The sequence below is a fragment of the Lissotriton helveticus genome, chromosome 1_1 (assembly GCF_964261635.1).
Source record: "Lissotriton helveticus chromosome 1_1, aLisHel1.1, whole genome shotgun sequence".
NCBI classification, from domain to species: Eukaryota; Metazoa; Chordata; class Amphibia; order Caudata; family Salamandridae; genus Lissotriton; species Lissotriton helveticus.
In genome coordinates this window covers 1,688,788,285-1,688,806,594 of record NC_136057.1, presented here as the reverse complement: position 1 = coordinate 1,688,806,594, position 18,310 = coordinate 1,688,788,285, and the positions used below count along the sequence as shown (strand labels likewise).

Here is an 18,310-nt window from a genome sequence, read left to right as displayed (position 1 = left end):
AAAACCGATAGTGGTGGTGGTGGGCTAGAGAGCGTATTTACAAGGTGAGGTACAGGTAAGTATAGTGCTAAGTCCTCACTCAGTTTTTGCTTGTAAAAAGCTTCATGGGTCGCCTGGCAGAGAAAGAGACCCTGTAAGAATAGTAACTTGGTCACAATTTGTCCAACCTGTAGGGAGAAAAAGTAGTGGCTTACCCCATTCGTGGCTGTAGCGGTTCTATTTTACTCACGAGTGTTGCAGTCTGGTTCCTCCTTGGACCTATTCGTCCTTCCGCGGCGCCCGTTATGAGAGAGGAGGGCCGCCCGGTCTCTATTTGTAGTTTAGTTAATTGGTTTCACCTGCATTTGGCGGAAAGAGAGGGAGGGATGCGTGCGCGCTGTTTGCATTGTCATGATTGGGCTTCAGCGCATGCGCTGGGGACTAGCGTGAGATCTGCGCATGCGCGGCTGTCTTGCGCATGCGTATTGCACGAAATGAAGTAGACTGTGGGCAGGTTATGGGCGGTTCGTGTTTTCAGCTCTTGTGGTTAAGCATGTTGCTTGCCACGTTCAAGGTTGGTGAAGTTTATGACTTCGAGTCATTGTATTTCATGACTAAGACTTAAAAATAAAAGTGGATATTACCATGATGGGTGATAGTCCCAGCAGGGGCATGGCCAAACCCGTAGGTAAGTGATGGCTGCTTATCAACGCACTGAAAAAGTGCGAGGGGGACATGCAGTTCAGGGCACCCGCCAGGGGTACACTAGGGAGGGCGGAAAAAGGAAATGGGCACTCATGCAGGTATGTGCTGGCACAGGTATTTTAGCGATATTTCAACAGAGAGACTACACAGTCAGGGAATTCCATGGTATGGCATCGTTAAGGCCTTGGGTATGCGTAGATAAGCGATATATTCAGCGCTGTTCCTTCTGTAGGAGGAATTTTTCATTGACATTGGTGTCGAATTGTTCTATGACAGTCCAGGAGAAGTCATTGGGGGTGTGGTTTTGGGTTAGGAAGTGGTCTGTGAGTTTACTAATGTTTTTACCACACCTTATGGTACTCCTGTGCTCTGTCATTCTTTTCTGGACTTTCCGGGTGGTCATGCCAATGTATCTTAGACCACATCGGCAGGCTATTAGGTACACCAAGTTAGCAGAGTTGCAGTTCGTGAACTGTTGTTGTGTCCAAGTCTTGCCTGGTTCTAGGTTTAGTGTTTTTGAGGGTGATGTCAGGTGGCACACGCTGCAATTGTTGCAGGGTTGGTGGCCGGTGATCTTCGGTAGGCCCCATGCGTTAAGAATGGTATTGTCAGTTCTGCATGGGGTTGGTCGGGGCCTGGTGTTTACTAGTTGGTCTTTGAGGTTGGTTGCTCTTTTGTAGGCAAAACGTGGTTTTCCCATTTTCTTGTTCCAGAGTTTATGATTTTCCAATTTCTTTGTATGATATTCGCTACCTGGTTTGACGCCGTGTTGTAAGTGGTCACACAGGTGAGGGTTGGTTCTTCTTGCGGTCTTTCAAAGGTTTCCAGGAGTGCCTCTCTGTTTTGGTTCCTTGCTCTTTTACAAGTGTTTTTTATTATTCTCGATGGGTAGCCACGGTCCTCGAGTTTGTGGATCAGGTCGTTCGATTGTAGTTTGTAATCCTGAATATTGCTGCAGTTACGTCTTATACGTAAGAATTGCCCATAAGGCAGGTTTTCCCTCAGGTGTCGGGGGTGAAAACTGTCAAATCTTAGCAGGGAGTTCCTTGCTGTGGGCTTGTAGAAAGTGGTGGTAGTGAGACTTCCGTTGTCTGGTTTGATATTCAGGTCGAGGAAAGCTTGTTCGGTAGAACTGCTTGTGCTTGTAAATCGTAGGTAGGAGTCTTGGTGGTTGATCCAGAGCATGAAGTTGTCCAGCTGTTCTCGATTTCCTTCCCATATGAGGAGAATGTAGTCGATATATCGACGCCACATTTTTATGTTGGTGGAGTATGGGTTGGTGGGTTGTTGTATGTAGGTGGGTTCGAAGTGGGCCACATACAGGCCTGCCACGCTGGGGGCAAAAACGCTGCCCATGGATGTACCATTGGTCTGCAGATAGTAGGTTCCTTCGTATTCGAAGTAGTTCTCCTTGAGTGCCAGGGTAGCGCAGTCCAATATGAAGCTGCGGGGGGTGTTATATTCCCATGGGCTTTCCATGAGGACATCGTGTAGTACCTTCAGTGTCGCGTCCTGTGGTAAGCTGGTGTAAAGACTCTCCATGTCTAGTCCTACTAATAGTTCAGAAGCTGGGTTGAAGTTAATGTCTTTGATTACCCTCAGGAGATGTTTGGTGTCCTTGATATAGGAAGGTGTTTTTTGAACCAGAGGGTTGAGAAAGAAGTCACAGAAGCGTGAAAGGGGTTCTAATAGTGACTTAATTCCAGACACGATGGGTACACAGGTGATACCCTTGTGTATTTTTGGGACTGTGTAGAAGTACGGGGTCTTCGCATTCTTAGAGCATAGACATTCCGCCTCTTGTTTGGAGATCTTTTCCATGTCCCTGTTATTTTTAACCAGGAGATTGATGGTGTTTTGTAGTTCCTCAGTGGGATCCTTGTTGAGGCGTTTGTAGTTCCTAGTGTCACTTAAGAGTCTTTTGCACTCTTGGTCATAATCCGTTTTGTTCATGAGAACTATGCCACCCCCTTTGTCCGCGGGTTTGATGATGAGGGATGGGTCGTTTTGTAGACGTTGAATGGCTGTCCTATCTTTGTTAGATAGGTTGTTGAATGTCTCCTTGTGTTGTAGTTGTTCTACTTCTGTGTATACTGCCTGTTCAAATGTTAGGATTTCAACCGGAACACTTCCCGGTGGAGGTGTGAAAGTGGATTTGAGCCTGAGGCCTGTTTCGTTCGAAGTATCCTCACTGTCATTGTTGATGTTGTCTTTCTTCTCAAAAAAGGCTTTTAATTTCAGTTTCCTGAAGAACTCGGCAAGTTCTACATGTAGTTTGAAAGTGTCCAGTCTGGTGGTGGGGACGAACGAGAGGCCTTTGTTGAGCACTTCTGTTTCCTCAGTGGTTAGTTGTGTGTCGGACAAGTTGAATACAAGCGGGCATGGGGGTCTTACTTGCTTGTTCCCGGCTGTTCCCTTGTTTTGTTCCTGGTGTTGGAGCTCACTGGTTCCTCTTCCGGTGCCCATTGTACGTGCCCCGGGTTCCGTCTCCTTCCCCGTCCTCTCCTGGGATAAAAAAGGATATCGTTGGTTCTGGTTTCCTTGATAAAAGGGCATATTTCTTGGAGGGTACATTTGGGGGTAGCCAAAGTATGGAGGTGGTAAGTGGCCAAAATGGGGTGGCAGTGGACCAAAATTATGGTTTTGGGGGGGACCTTGCCATGGTTGTTGCTAATGTTGTCCTCGTCCTCCTCTGCCTCTGGATTTGTTTGATCCCGAGCTGGAGTTGCTTGACATGGAGCTATTGTCAGAGCTCTCGGAGGATTTTTTGGGGGCAGTGTAGTCATCGTCCGCGTAAGGGTAAGTCTTGGAGTAGCTAAATCTTTTTAGGTCTTTCTCAAACTTTTTTATTTTGGCCTGGGATAGGTAATCTTTGTATTCGGCTATTTCGCGATTTTGGTCATCAAGCTTTTTCTTAAAGCCCGTCAGGGTGGTCTTAAAGGGTGTCTCTGTTGCTTGGATCTCTATCATGATGGCATCTGATAGGCGTTTCGCTGTCTTTATGAGGAGGATTAACCAGTCCCTGGTGCAATGCCAGGCGATCTGGGCCCAGTCTTTGCGGAATGCGGCATCGTCCAGGAAAATTCTTGGGGCATTCGTGACCAGGAGACCAGTTGGGGCTGTGTTGGTGCGTAAATATTGTGCCAGTATTACACCGTGCCGAACAGTCCGGATCCTGTTCCTCTTCTTCTCCGTTAGTGAGTCCCAGTCTGTTGATTGGGCTACGGTGGCGGAGATGTTGAAATCTGCCAGGAGGGAGGGGTCAGATAGGATTTCGCTGACATCCTCAGCAGTGAAGGTGAGGCCAATATTTTCGGCCACGTTTGGGCGTGGGTAGAACTCTCGCAGCTGCGCGCTGCCTAGTATTGCTTTAATCAATGAGAGAGAGAGGACTAGATAGGCTAGACCGTATCCCCTGGGTTATATGTATGTATCAATAAGGACTAGCTAAGGTTTAAGAGAAGTAGGAGACTCAGAGCAGTACGTCAAATAAGGAGAAACATTGTTTTCCTTAGAAAGCCCTCACCCACCGACCTAGTCGGTGGCATGCTTCATCATCGGGCCCACCGCAGTGGCACCGAATGTGCCCCGGGTGTGCTTCAACGCCAGGTGACTGCGGAGCTGGTATGTTGCTGAGTGTGCAGTGAGTTGAGTGAGAAGGGTGAAGTTTAAAAAGCTATACAGCTGGTCCCAGTACCAGAGGGTAAAATATTTTAATGAACTGGGCCTCTGTTAGCGGATAAAAGGCAAGTAGACGTTAATTGGAGTGCTAATTATGACCTCCAGCGTCTAGTGTGGTCTACATGTTTCAGCCAGTGCCTTATAGATTTTATACTGTCTTTCCTCAGGACCGTTTTAATATGTGCAAAACGTGCAGATTAAAATTTAAATTATGGTGGTTGTGTTATCTTTAGGCTAAGTGAAGCGCACACTAAGGCGCTATAACTGTTAGAGGGGGATTCCCTCAAGCTTGACTACATATAACACATAGGACAGAGACAAGACGTACATGGTAGAGTCATATTAGAATGGTATTGGATATACCACATCATGTGCCAGCTTATAAGGTGGTGTGCGACCTATAATCGGCTACTGTGGGTTCATGCCATGGGCATGAAGCTGGTGAAGGTTTTAAAAAACCGATAGTGGTGGTGGTAGGCTAGAGAGCGTATTTACAAGGTGAGGTACAGGTAAGTATAGTGCTAAGTCCTCACTCAGTTTTGTCTTGTAAACAGCTTCATGGGTCGCCTGGCAGAGAAAGAGACCCTGTAAGAATAGTAACTTGGTCACAATTTGTCCAACCTGCAGGGAGAAAAAGTAGTGGCTTACCCCATTCGTGGCTGTAGCGGTTCTATTTTACTCACGAGTGTTGCAGTCTGGTTCCTCCTTGGACCTATTCGTCCTTCCGCGGCGCCCGTTATGAGAGAGGAGGGCCGCCCGGTCTCTATTTGTAGTTTAGTTAATTGGTTTCACCTGCATTTGGCGGAAAGAGAGGGAGGGATGCGTGCGCGCTGTTTGCATTGTCATGATTGGGCTTCAGCGCATGCGCTGGGGACTAGCGTGAGATCTGCGCATGCGCGGCTGTCTTGTGCATGCTGTTTCTATGATTTGCTAGGAAATGTCCTCTGAGTGAGTCTGCAACTTACATGCGTAGCAGGATGCAGATTGCTCTCCACAGTCTTCTTTCAGCTGGAGGACCCAACCATTTCTGGGGATCAAGCTTCTCTGTTGCTTCAGATTAGTCACATCTCTGCAGGATTGGCAGGCTCCTGTCCTCTCTTAGCAGCAGGTTGACTTCAGGATGCTTCAGGTCACAAGATTCAACTTCTTCCAGCAAGCCCATAGTCTAGGTGATGTCCCCTCACTTCTAAGCAACTAGCTCTCAGGCAGACACCAGCTCTGGTTGCACAGCAGTTCTTTGAGTACTCTGCCAAACACTCCCTTCCTTGGTTGTAGAAAACTTTGAAGTGGACCAACAAGTTGGTCCCACTTTTATACAGTCAAAGCAAAGAAGGGGTGTCTGTTCTGTGCACTTTTGGAAAAGGTTTGGGTGTTTTTTCTGTCGTCTGCCCTACCAGGTTGATCTCTAGACATAGCGTTTGTGTAGAGTCATGCTCCTTACAACAGGGTAGTCTTCAGTCAGTAATCCCTACAAGACAGGCACAAAGAGGTATGAACAGCTGCCACACGGACTGTGATTAGCGAAAAAGACAAAAGGCTGGCTGCTTCTACCAGAAATGTTCACCCTTAACAAAGACTGGTCTCACCCTTCTCCCACCATCTACCAAAAGGCAATGATCAGGAATGTTTATTAACAACCCCTCTGAACTAAAGGACAGTCTCTTTCTGAACTTCAGTGTCTGGGTATCTCCCCTCCAGTTTCAGGAATGTCAGCAATACACATCCACTGCCTGGGAAAACCACAGCATCTCCATTTTGTCCACAGGAAGAGGCCAGGGGGTTTGCAAAATGAAACCTGCTGGCCTCCATTACTCTAGTTCACTCATGCACACAATGCATGACAACACACGTGCCATACACACACATTACATACAATTGGGATGTTAGCGCTGTGATCTGGGTTCGTGTGTAGAAGCGACATTTCATGCAAACAGACAGTAGGCCTCCTCCTGTACAGGGCCGGACTGGGAACCCAAAGCTACCCTGGAAAATTGTGTTAGACCAGCTCACATACAGCAGTTTGCATGCAGATCTTTGATGGCAGTTCATAGCTCATTGTGTCAGATTAAGATTGTAATTTATGGGCTGCACAGTAACAAAATAATCTCTGTGACAAAAGAGGTAACCCACTGAGCTATCCACTTAAAATACTGTTGTTTTGATATGTATGCTGCACGTTCTTTGCAGCAGGCATATTAACCCTCTGCGCTACCTTAGTTGAGACAAAACTACCACTAGACAAAACTGTCCATCTCATTCCAAAAGGCACATTAACCCCCAAAGTTATCTTACCACTTGTTGCCCCAAAACTGCTGGATATACAAGACCTTTACAGTGTTTTCAAAACTGCTGCACTGCTACAAAACCAGCCCCCAATAACAAAACCGGACCCCACCCTTTCAGCATCTCGGGGGAACGCCCGATGCCCAGTCAGGCCTTGCTCTTGTGATACAGATAAAAAGGATTGCCCCAGCTACTGATTCACAAAACACAGGACTCTGCCTCTAATACTGTACATGCTAAACCCATGACCGGTACGGTAGTCCACTGCTATTCAATTGCCTCCTGGTCACATAACTTTTCCAGGATCAGGTCAAGGCCTTCGCACCCACACTAGATTAGTACGAGGAGGGGGGCAAAAACAACAAGCATTGGCATAGCCAATAGGTCTTGCTTTTGGGCCCTTCTAAGTATTTAGTTATGCAGCACAATATCCTTGGTGCAACAACATTAACTGTTGCGTGGCTAAACACTTATAAGGTCGCAAAGGCGAGACCTATTGGCTATGCCAATGCTTGTTATTTTTTGTTCTTGGGAGAAACCGGGCTAGTGCCAGGAGGGACAAGGGTGAGTGGCAGAGAGGTGAGGAGTGAAAGCCAGGAGGGACAAGGGTGACTGTAAGGCCATGGGGGTGAAGGGTGAGTGCCAGACAGGTGAGGAGTGAGTGCCAGGGAGATGATGCGTAAGAGTCAGGAGGGTCAAGGGTGAGTGCCAGGGAGGGGAAGAGTGAGTTCCGAGAAGGGGAAGTATGAGTGCCAGGGGTGAGGGGTAGCTGCCAGGCCAGGGGGGTGAAAGGCTGGTGCCACGGAGGTGAAGGTTGAGTGCCAGGTCAGGGGGATGAAAGGTGAGTGCCAGGGAGATAAAGGTTGAGTGCCATGGAGGTGAGACTTATGAGTCAGGAGGGTCAAGGGTGAGTGCCAGGGAAGGGAAGGGTGAGTGCAAGGGGTGAAGGGTAGCTGCCAGGCCAGGGGATGAAGGGCTAGTGCCATGGAGGGGAAGGATGGGTGCCAAGGGAGGGGGCGAGTAGTGAATGCCAGGAGGGACATGGGTGAGTATCAGGGAGGTGAAGGATATGTCCCTGGGAGGGGAAGTATGAGTACCAGGAGGTTCGAGCGTGAGTGTCACGGAGGTGACAGTTGAGTGTCACAGGCAGTCAATGCTGAGTGCCAGAGAGGGAGAAGGGTGAGTGCCAGTTGTGAGGAGTGACTGCCAGGCCTGAGGGGTGAAGGGTGAGTGCCAGGGAGGTGAGGGGTTAGCGACAGACTGCAAACAGTATTCGACTGGGGTCTTGACGGAGCTGAGGACATCATCACCCGATGTGTGCCAGGCTCGGACGCACCAGTGCCAGGTCAGACTTGGATGGATGCAATAACCTCTGAAAGCAGGGGCGTAACACAGGCCCCCGCAGCCCACGTGGTGCGGGGGGCCCCTAGCTCCAAGGGGCCCCCTCGGCACTGAACTCTGACCGGGAGAGCTCCTGATTGAGCCCGGAGGGGGCCCCCCTAAGTACCGTGCAGGGTGGCCCCCTCACTTTTCGTTACGCCAGTGTCTGAAAGGTGGGTGCCAGGTCACTCGTAACCTTAGTACAGGAGTGGGGTGCGCAGGAGAGAGTAGCATCTTCAAACAAGAAACTATTTAAAATCCTGAAAACTCCACTTTATGGTCTTGCAACCTTATGTTAAAAATAATTAGCAAATGAATGGGCTTCCGTAGCGGACTTGCAGCTTGTTACAGCAACTTATTGAGATAAAGTTTTCATTACAAATAAGCCAAAGCTAACACAATTTGAATTAGTAACGGTAAAATTCGCAATGAACTAGAGACAAGTTAAAAAAGCACCCCAGAATAGAACCTAGGATACAGAGTAATAAAAATGGGGTCAATATTGGTCTCCTTTTCACAGCTGACAGCCAAAAAAAACGGGTGTTGTGGAGGACTCAGATTCTGGTGGAATCTGAATTTTTAAGGGAGTCAATTTTTCATAAAACGATTTTTTTTAAAAATAACTCTTTTGGACACACTAGCGTATAGTGCCATGCGAGTGCCACTGCCCTTCTCCTAAGACACAACCTCTGTGAAACAAACCGATTAGAATAACTGCTTGCTGTTTATAACTAAGTGGGGCACAAATGCAGTTTAGTATTCTGGTTATTGCTTGAAGGAAGGATAATAAACCTGGTTACCTTTGTCTGTACCACTAATATTTATGTGGATCGGAGAAAATGCATGGAGTGGTATGGTTGACAGGAGACATGCAGGCTGCTTAAATATTTTAGAGATTGGATTGTCAAGCACTAGGAAACAAGAGTGAATGCTGAATATAACTAGAAACACTAACTCTTTCACGGCGGCCGTGAAAGTGAAACTGATCAGAATCGCGCTACCTGGCTGAGAGGAGGCTGATAGGCAATGAGTAGCCGGGGGCGGTGTGTGTGTGTGTGTGTGTGTGTGTGTGTGCATGGTTGTGGTTGTGTGCGTGCGTGTGGTTGTGTGTGTGGTTGTGTGTGTGTGGTTGTGTGTGTGGTTGTGTCTGGTTGTGGGTGTGTGGTTGGTTGTGTGTGGTTGGTTGTGTGTGGTTGGGTGTGTGTGTGGTTGGGTGCGTGGGTGTGGTTGGGTGCGTGGGTGTGGTTGGGTGTGTGTGTGTGTGTGTGTGTGTGTGGTTGTGTGTGGGGTTGTAGTGTGTGCGGTTGTGGTTGTGGTTGTGTGTGTGTAGGTGTGGTTGTTTGTGGGTGTGTGGGTGTGGTGGGTGTGGTTGTGTGTGTATGGTTGTGGGTGTGGTTGTGTGTGGGTGGAAGGTTGTTTGTGTGGTTGTTGGGGTGTGGTTGTGTGGTTGGTTGTGTGTGGTTGGGTGTGGTTGTGTGTGTGGTGTGTGAGCGTGTGTGGTTGTTGGGGTGTGGTTGTTTGTGTGGTTGTGTGTGTGGTTGGTTGTGTGTGGTGGGGATGTGGCTGTGTGTGGTTGGGTGTGGGTGTGTGTGTGGTTGGGTGTGTGTGGTTGGGTGTGTGGTTGGGTGTGTCTGGTTGTTGGTGTGTCTGGTTGTTGGTGTGGTTGTGTGTGGTGGGTGGGTGGTTGTGTGTGTGGTTGTGGTTGATTGGGTGTGGTTGATTGGGTGTGGTTGTGTGGGTGTGGTTGTTTGTGTGTGTGTGTGTGGTTGGGTGTGGTTGTGGATGTGGGTGTGTGTGGTTGTGTGTGTGTAGTTGTGTGTCTAGTTGTGTGTGTGGTTGTGTTTGTGGGTGTGGCTATGGTTGTGTGTGGTTTTGTGTTTGTGTGGTTGTGTGTGTTTGGGTGTGTGTGTGATTGTGTGTGTGGTTGTGTTTATGGTTGGGTGTGTGGTTGTGTGTGTGGTTGTGGTTGGGTGTGTGTGTGTGGGTGTGGTTGGGTGTGTGTGTGGGGTTGTGGTGTGTGTGTGGGGTTGTGGTTGTGTGTGTGTGTGTAGTTGGGGTGTGGCTGTGTGTGGTTGGGGTGTGGTTGTGGGTGTGGTTGTGTGTGGTGTGTGTGTGTGGTTGTGTGGTTGTGTGTGTGGTTGTGTGTGTGGAGGGGTTGTGTGTGTGGTTGTGGTTGGTTGTGTGTGTGGTTTGGTGTGTGTGGTTGTTGGTGTGGTCGTGTGTGGTGGGTGTGTGGTGTTGGTTGTGTGTGTGGGCGTGGTTTGTGTGTGTGTGTGTGGTTGGGTTTGGGTGTGGATGTGTGGTTGGTTGTGTGTGTGTAGTTGTGTGTGTGGTTTTGTGTGGTTGTGGTTGTGTTTGTGGGTGTGACTATGGTTGTGTGTGTGGTTGTGTGTGGTTTTGTGTTTGTGTGATTGTGTGTGTGTGGGTGTGTGTGAGGTTGTGTGTGTGTGGTTGTGGTTTTGTGTGTGGTTGTGTTTTTTCTGTGGTGTGTGTGTGATGTGTGTGTGGTTGTGTGCTTGTGTGTGTGGTTGTGTGCTTGTGGGTGTGGTGTGCTTGTGGATGTGTGGTTGTGGGTGTGGTTGTGTGTGTAATTTTGTGGGGGTGTGGGTGTGGTTGTTTGTAATTTTGTGTGCTTGTGGGTGTGGTTGTGGGGTTGGGTGTGTGGTTGTGTGTGTGGCTGTGGGTCATTTTGTGTGGTTTTGGTTGTGTGTGTGTGGCTATGGTTGTGTGTTTGGTGTTGTGTGTGTGGTTGTGTGTGTGTGGTTTTATGTGTGGGTGTGTGGTTTTATGTTTGGTTGTGGCTGTGTGTGTGGCTGTGTGTGGTTGTGTGTGATTTTGTGTGGTTGTGTGTGTGGTTTTGGGTGTGGTTGTGGGTGTGGTTGTGGATGTGTGGTTGTGTGGGTGTGGCTGTGTGTGTGGTTGTGTGTGATTTTGTGTGGTTGTGGGTTTGTGTGGTCGTGTGTGTGGTTTTGTGTGGTTGTGGGTGTGGCTATTGTGTTGTTGTGTGGATGTGGGTGTGTGGTTGTGTGTGTGGTTTTGTGTGGTTGTGGGTTTGGCTATGGTTGTGTGTGGATGTGGGTGTGGCTATGGTTGTGTGTGGATGTGGGTGTGGCTATGGTTGTGTGTGTGGTTGTGTGTGGTTTTGCATTTGTGATTGTGTGTTTGGGAGTGTGTGGTTGTGTGTATGTGGTTGTGTGTATGTGGTTGTGTGTATGCGGTTGTGTGTATGTGGTTGTGTGTATGTGGTTGTGTGTGTGGTTGTGGTTTTGTGTGTGGTTGTATGTGTAGGTGTGTTGGTTGTGCTGTGTGTGTGTGTGTTTGTGTGTGTGGTTGTGTGTATGTGGTTGTGTGTGTGTGTGTGGTTGCGGTTTTGTGTGTGGTTGTGGTTTTGTGTGTGGTTGTATGCGTAGGTGTTTGGTGTGTGTGTGGTTGTGTGCGGTTGTGTGGGTGGTTGTGTGTGTGGTTGTGTGCTTGTGTGTGGTTGTGTGCTTGTGTGTGTGTGGTTGTGTGCTTGTGTGTGTGTGGTTGTGTGCTTGTGTGTGTGGTGTGCTTGTGGGTGTGGTTGTGTGCTTGTGGGTGTGGTTGTGTGTGTAATTTTGTGGGGTGTGGATGTGTGTTTGGTTGTGTGGTTGGGTGTGTGATTGTCGGTGGTTGTGGCTGTGGTTGTGTGTCGTTTTGTGTGGTTATGGTTGTGTGTGGCTATTGTTGTGTGTGGTGTTGTGTGTGTGTGGTTGTGTGTGTGTGGTTTTATGTGTGGGTGTGCGGTTTTATGTGTGGGTGTGTGAATGAATGAGGAAACATGTGAATTGAGTGCATTTTCCAGTATTTTACATGGATGTGTAAGACCTGAGCTAGGTTGGATATTCACAGGGTCGAGAAAATGATTTTTTCCTTAGTAACTAGAGAACTCGCTCAGATTATAATAAGGTGGAAAATGCAAGAGGAAAGTGACAATTGAAGGCAATTTGTGTGTGTGTAATCATGTCCCTGTCAGATAGTTTTGTCAGAAAATCCAGACTGCTCTTGACCCATTAACAATCTACTTGATACTTTTTCTGTCACTTATGTCTCATCAGACAGATATGTTGCCAAAGGTCATGGTCATGTCCCCATCAGACAGCTCTTGTACCAGTAATAGCACCCCTCACACTGGTATGGTTTTAGTAATCTTGCATTCAGACGAGTTGTCAATATTGTTTTTATTTGTTTGTTTCAAGCATCCTCATTGCACTTGACTATAAAGTCACAAAGGAAAGCAAATGATATGACAGCAGCGCAAAATACAAAAAAAAAAAACACAACCTGACCTTTGCTCTTCTCGTACTTTTCTCAATTCTGACCACTCCCTTCCCGGACAGCTCTACCTCAGGCAGTTGCTAAAAACACACGTTGGTGAAAAGTAACTCCACAGCCTGCTGCTTCTCATCTGTCTTCGTTTTAACCCAAGACAAACCCCAACCAAAGGTTTAGAAATCTGGGTGAAATTCTGATTAGGGAAGAACCCCTCGTGTTGTATCAAAAGAACAATAACACATTTTCTTTAGATCGAAAATAATAATAAAAAATAAAAAAAAGAATCTACTTACAGTGCTTGTGGTTTTGTACTTCCATTGTCCAAAATGGCGTAAAAAAGTGCAATTGGCACAAAATGGCAGATCTTGTAACTAGGAAAAAGAGGCCTGATAGGAAAATGACTTCCTATTGGAGGCCACTTGGTGCATCATTCAGAGGTGCCTATCGCGAAATGTCCCTGTCTCCTTAGGGATTGGCGGCTTTAACGCCTCAAAGGCGTCACAGTGTGCAAATGTAAACCTCCTTGTAGAACCCATGTTACAGCTACTGATTAATGGAGCCTGCCATTGTAAGGGTGAAAAACCAAATCCGTTCACAGACGTTATTTGTAAAGAGGAGACTCGCGATCGAGCATGTTCTCTGCTTAAATTGTTTTACTAAATATCCCTACCACAACTGTTTGCTATGGCCCCTACTTCTCAATTCTCCCCAGTAACCTGACATATACATAGTTACCTGTGCCTAAGGATGGCTTTAGCCTTAAAGTGTGCTTCCTAAGTAGAGTTACATGAGTATAAGTGCATTAAACATATACATCTACACCGATTATTGCTACTTTATGATGTACAATTCCCTTAAAATCATGTCCCTGAGTTCCTGACCATCGCCACCTATATTAGCATACGGCGACCTGCCCTGCAAGTTGGCACATGCCAACCAAATATATTCACCTCATGGGGACTGGTTTTTGTGTTTAACATAGCAAAGTGGCTACAAATATTCAGACAGGGAAGATACGTATGGTTACGTAACGTCCAAGCAGCCCAAAACAAGCTTAGCTGTGCGTGCACTGAAGCCCCCAAGAGCAAAGTGTTAATATACATTTATTTCCTTTATGGGTAGTTACCTACACCAGCAATGGTCCTATTATACCTATAAAATTGCATTTTCACACTGTTTTATTGCTAATAATGATACTGCCACAATCGGGGGGCAATTATGCTGGAAAATATCTCCCACTTTCCTAGGTATTGTGCCAATAATCGTGTCCTCCTCAGCTATTTGGCTGGTAGTTAGGCCGAGTCAAACAGTTGTTGTGCCGCTACCACCATTAAGTGCAGGCAGACTCCTGAAACCAGTTCTATTTTTGTATTTTTCAATTGCAATCATGGATTTAACTTATTTTCCATGTTCTTGGCTCCTTTTGGTGATTCCTATGACATCCTTTCTTCACAAGCTCCACACAAATTTACTGTCTAAGGCACCAGTGCCTGCAAAGATTGGGTTTATGTTAACTTTTATTGTTGCCCGCTGCGTTCGTTCTGCAGCTGGAACTATGTTGAGTCTCTAATGTAACTTAGATTTGCAAATTCTCAATCTGTACACCATGGTTCATCCAGTTGTTCGGCGAAGATGCTGCCAGTGCATTATGCTAAGCCCTTTAAGCTGTCAAACTGAGTGTTTGCTCAGGCTCCTGGTTGACCTAAATCTTTCGTCGTTTCAGCATGACCGAGAAAGAGGTTTTGGAGCCACCTGCGTCTCCAGGGTCCGGGGAGAGCAACGATAATGCTGTAAGTTCTGTGTTGGATGTCTTCTTTGGTAGCATGCTTGTCATGGTCTGCCCTCTATTGTCAACCGGTTAGAAACACAGCTGTCATTGCCTGCCCCCTGCTGCCAAAGATTGGTGCTGTAGTTGTCACGTTCTGTAGCCCCCGCCTTCGATCCAAAGCCGGAAGGGCATTGTTGCGTCTCGTCCTATCTGTGGTTGTCTCTGGAAGAACAGATTGCAGCTATTTTGTACCTACTTCTGCTGTCATGAAGTTAAAAGGGAGAACCATTGAAATCATTGTGCCACCTCAGGTCTTATCCTAAAACAGGACCTGCCTAAAGCAGATGCACACCTGATTGCCTGGCAGGTACAGCTGTTTAAATTCTGAACTTCATAATGATTATTTATTATTTTATGGATTATAGGTTTATCCTGTTCTTCAACAGGGAAAGTAGTTTCAGAAAGCGGTTATGCCTCCTTTGTCGTCATAGCTTTCCGCAGTGTTCAATGGAAATGCATTGAGCTGAAACCAGCACACTTAGAGTTTTGAACGCAGGGTGAATGCAAAGCTTAAGTGTGACAAGTATATATATATATATATGTATGTATTTACAGAGGTCCACTCTTGAATGGTAGAAACATGCAAAGACTTTAAAACAATTACTGTGAGATCTCAACATTGGATATTATTTATTTGCCAGAAATAGTTCCCTCATGGTTCGTTGTAACATGAGCAAAGCATGTCTTGACCAATCTGTCAAACTCTTTGGTTCGGTATATCAACACATGCAGTAATTCTCACACCTTTCCGGCTTTGTTAGTGTTTTTTGGATAATTCTTCTTTTGTATATAAAATATAAAAATACTATATCTTGAATAAATTAAAGCGTTTTCTTATATATAAGGCTTTTTCTTACTTTCTCTTCTCTTTCCATCCTTTTACATGCCTAAAACAAAAAAAAATGATTTTTATTGAGACCGACTGATAAGTCTTGTTAATGGTAAATACCTTTAAAAAATGAACACCTTTTATTATATGCAGTTGGTACCCAGTCAACCGTTGGAGTTCAGGTTTAGTCTATATTTCGTAAATCCACTCTAAAGAGAGCATTACAAAAACCATATGACCGGTTCATTAGCCCCTTTCAATGCCAGGATATAATTCCATACACGATCCTTTGACAGTCAGCAGCCCATCAAAAAGTATTTGCTGCAAAATTGAATGACATCCGAGTCCGACCTTTATGTATGGACATGATAGAGCAAGAACTGTGTAACGAAGTGTGGAGTGATATATAAAAAGGTGGGGTTTATAAATATGTGGGTGTATCAAGAGAGGGATTACATGGGAGAAGAGGGTTGTAGACATTTTGGGAGAGGCAGGGTGGTGAAGAGAGAGATGAGATTCCTTGTGCTTTCATTTTCTTGTAGAAGAAGAGGAGGGAGCTTATGGATCTGACCTGCCATCTTGTTCCAGATTCCTCAGTCTTAGAAGGAGAAGGCTTTCTTCTATGGCTTGGCTTCCGGTCTTGAAACGAACGCTGCTTCTCCGGTAGTTGTAGGTTCTACTAGATATTCTGATCTTGGCGGCCTTGTGTACAGTACGTTGTGAAGGATGTGACACATCTGGAAGGCAATGCTGGTGGACATGGGAGCCTGTGGAGCTCTTTGGGAACAGGAATTTCTCGATCACTTTCTAGAGACCTACAATCAAGCTTTCCACTTCATGGTGATGCCTCTCAGATGTGTGAGGTGGGATTCCAGCAATCATGTCAGCGAGGCGTTGCCGCCATCAGGTTTACAGAGGACCAGAGCTTGTACAGCAGCTCCTAAGTCTGCTTCTGTAGTGAAGGACTTTACTTTCAGATCAGCATTAGTTGTCTTCCAGATTCAATCTTACGAGCGATGTGGGTCTGGAAGGTGGAAATGTAGAAGCTTCAGTTCCTATGATTGTTGGTCAGTTTAGGTGCAAAGTTATCTAGATTCAATGATGACAATTGATGCTATTATATACCAGATGTTCTATCCTGCTACAACCGCATTATACCAGGAGATGCCTAAAATATGTTATGGTGTTGCTTAAGTATTTAGGAGTGCTCAAATTATATTCCATGGTTCAGATAAAGTGATCAAGTGTAGCGCTAAGATTATAATGCCCACTGAGCCCGCCCAATTAAAGGTTTTGGTCAAATACACATTCCGCTCCATCCTGTTGAGGACGATCACTGTTCTTATAGACCAGGACTGTTTTTTGTGTCAAGAGTTTGTGCATCCTTTTGGTAGAAAGGGGGTTATTCAGTGCGCATCAGGCCTTAGCTGCCGTACAGGATTCCAAGACGGTTCCGGTTACCTATTGCCTCAGGTTACATGGACATTGCTCCAGTATGTAAAGCACCCATGAGAATTTAAGAAGGAAAAATTTCTTCGCTAACGTAACGGAAAGTTTCAAAGTTAAACAAACCACTATTCCCATGAACCATGGAATAACAACACAAAAACAATAGAATGTCCATGGATAGATAGTCCTCTTCCAATGTCCCTATCACGGGGCTCCTAGGAGTATGTAGTCCTCTGTACCTCTTCACTCTCCCTCTTTCGTCGCTCTAAGCCAGCCAATCCCAAAATCTTCACGCGTCCTGTTTGCCGGCGTCGCCTGCAGAAGCAAAGCACAATGTGATCGACAGCAATGGCTAAGGATTAACCCTGTCAGGGAGGGAAGATCACAGCATATGAGCACAAGATCACAGCATATGAGCACAAGCCATATAGAGAACCATCCAAGAACAAAGCCAGTTGCTTACCCCATTACGAGGGTGGGATGGAGACCTGAAACAGGTACCCTGGGTAGGATAATCCTTGCCTATGAGTCCTTAATAGAATTGAAACTTTCCGTAACGTTAGCCAGGAAATGTTTCATTCTATGTCAGGACTGGAGGCGAGGATTATGCACGTTTAAAGGTTGCTCACCACTGGGTGTGCCATGTCTAGCACCGGCTTAAAATAAAACCGTTTAAAGGTGGAGCCGGAAGACCAGTCTGTTGCATTCATAATGTCTTCCAGACGAGCTCCAAGGGCAAACGCTATAGAGGCCATGGCCCCTCTGGCTGAGTGGGCACCAAAAAGCCGCAAATCAAGACCGGCCTTCTGCATCACCCAATGGACTCAACGGGCGATCGTGGGGGAGGAGACTCTCTATGAGACTTCTTGAGCGCGATAAGCAACTGCCGCTCACCAGGAGGACGGAACTCCTCAGACATTTCCTCATAAGCCTTAAGGCAAGCAACAACACACAATTTCGGGTAGTCTGGGAAAGCAGGGTACGAAATGGATGTTGTCCAGCATTTCGTCCACTGCTGGATAGTGAAGGTCACCCCAGAGGGAGAATAGATCCTGCCCGAGACATCCAGAGCCCGCACGTCTGAAACACGTCTGCCAGAGATGAGACAGAGGAGCATGGCCAGCTTGGCGGATAGCTCCTTCCTGGACAAGAATCTTTTGGGTTGCCATGACAAGAACAAGTTGAGAACCTGGTTGATGTCCCACAACTGAGAGTAACGAGGCTCGGGAGGCAAAGAAAGGCGGATGCCTCGAAGAAGCCGACAAACCAATGGGTGTTTGCCCTCCGGAGAGTCATCCACCTTGTTGCGGCCGGCAGATTTGGCAGACCGAAAGGTGTTAATGGTTCTGTAAGCCAAACCTTCCTCTACCAAGGCCGCCAGAAAGTTTAGTATGGCCGTCACATCTGCTGCCACGGGATTGAAACTCCGTCGCAGACACCAGTGAACCCATCCTCTCCATGTGGAGCGATACCGCTTGATTGTACTACCGGCCCAGGAATTGGACATGAATTTCTCAGCCGCTCCCGAAAGGCCTGGGACCTTCGTCCCCTGTAATCCGCCACGCCATCAGATTCAGGGAGCCCTGCGTGATGAGAGGATGGGGAACTCTGTCTGGACTGAGCAGAAGAGTCAGAAAGCGGGGGAGTGGGATTGGAAAATCCCAAGAAAGTTCCAGAAGAACCGGAAACCAGACTTGAGACCTCCAGATGGGCGATTTCAGCACTATGTCCGCTCCTTGTCGGTGAACCTGGGCCGAGACTTTCTTTAACATGGCGAATGGAGAAAAAGGCGTACCCAGCCTCCTCCTTCCAAACCTGTAGGAATGCATCCATGGCCGCTGCCATTGGATCCGGCATCCAACTGGGGAAGCTGAAAGTCCAGC

At 46.9% G+C, this 18,310-nt stretch overlaps 1 protein-coding gene across 2 annotated transcripts in view; it reads left to right on the top strand.

The window, feature by feature from the left end:
- STAC3 (SH3 and cysteine rich domain 3) overlaps positions 1 to 18,310 on the top strand; it is a 187,136-nt gene that overhangs the window by 17,307 nt on the left and 151,519 nt on the right. Inside the window, exon 2 of one of the 2 annotated variants that reach the window (XM_078688976.1) lies at positions 14,045 to 14,111. The exons of the other annotated variant lie outside the window; for it this stretch is intronic. Coding sequence (XP_078545102.1) covers positions 14,046 to 14,111 — 66 coding nt within the window. The 5' untranslated portion in view covers position 14,045. The remainder of the gene's footprint in view (positions 1 to 14,044; positions 14,112 to 18,310) is intronic. 2 annotated transcript variants of the gene reach the window in all.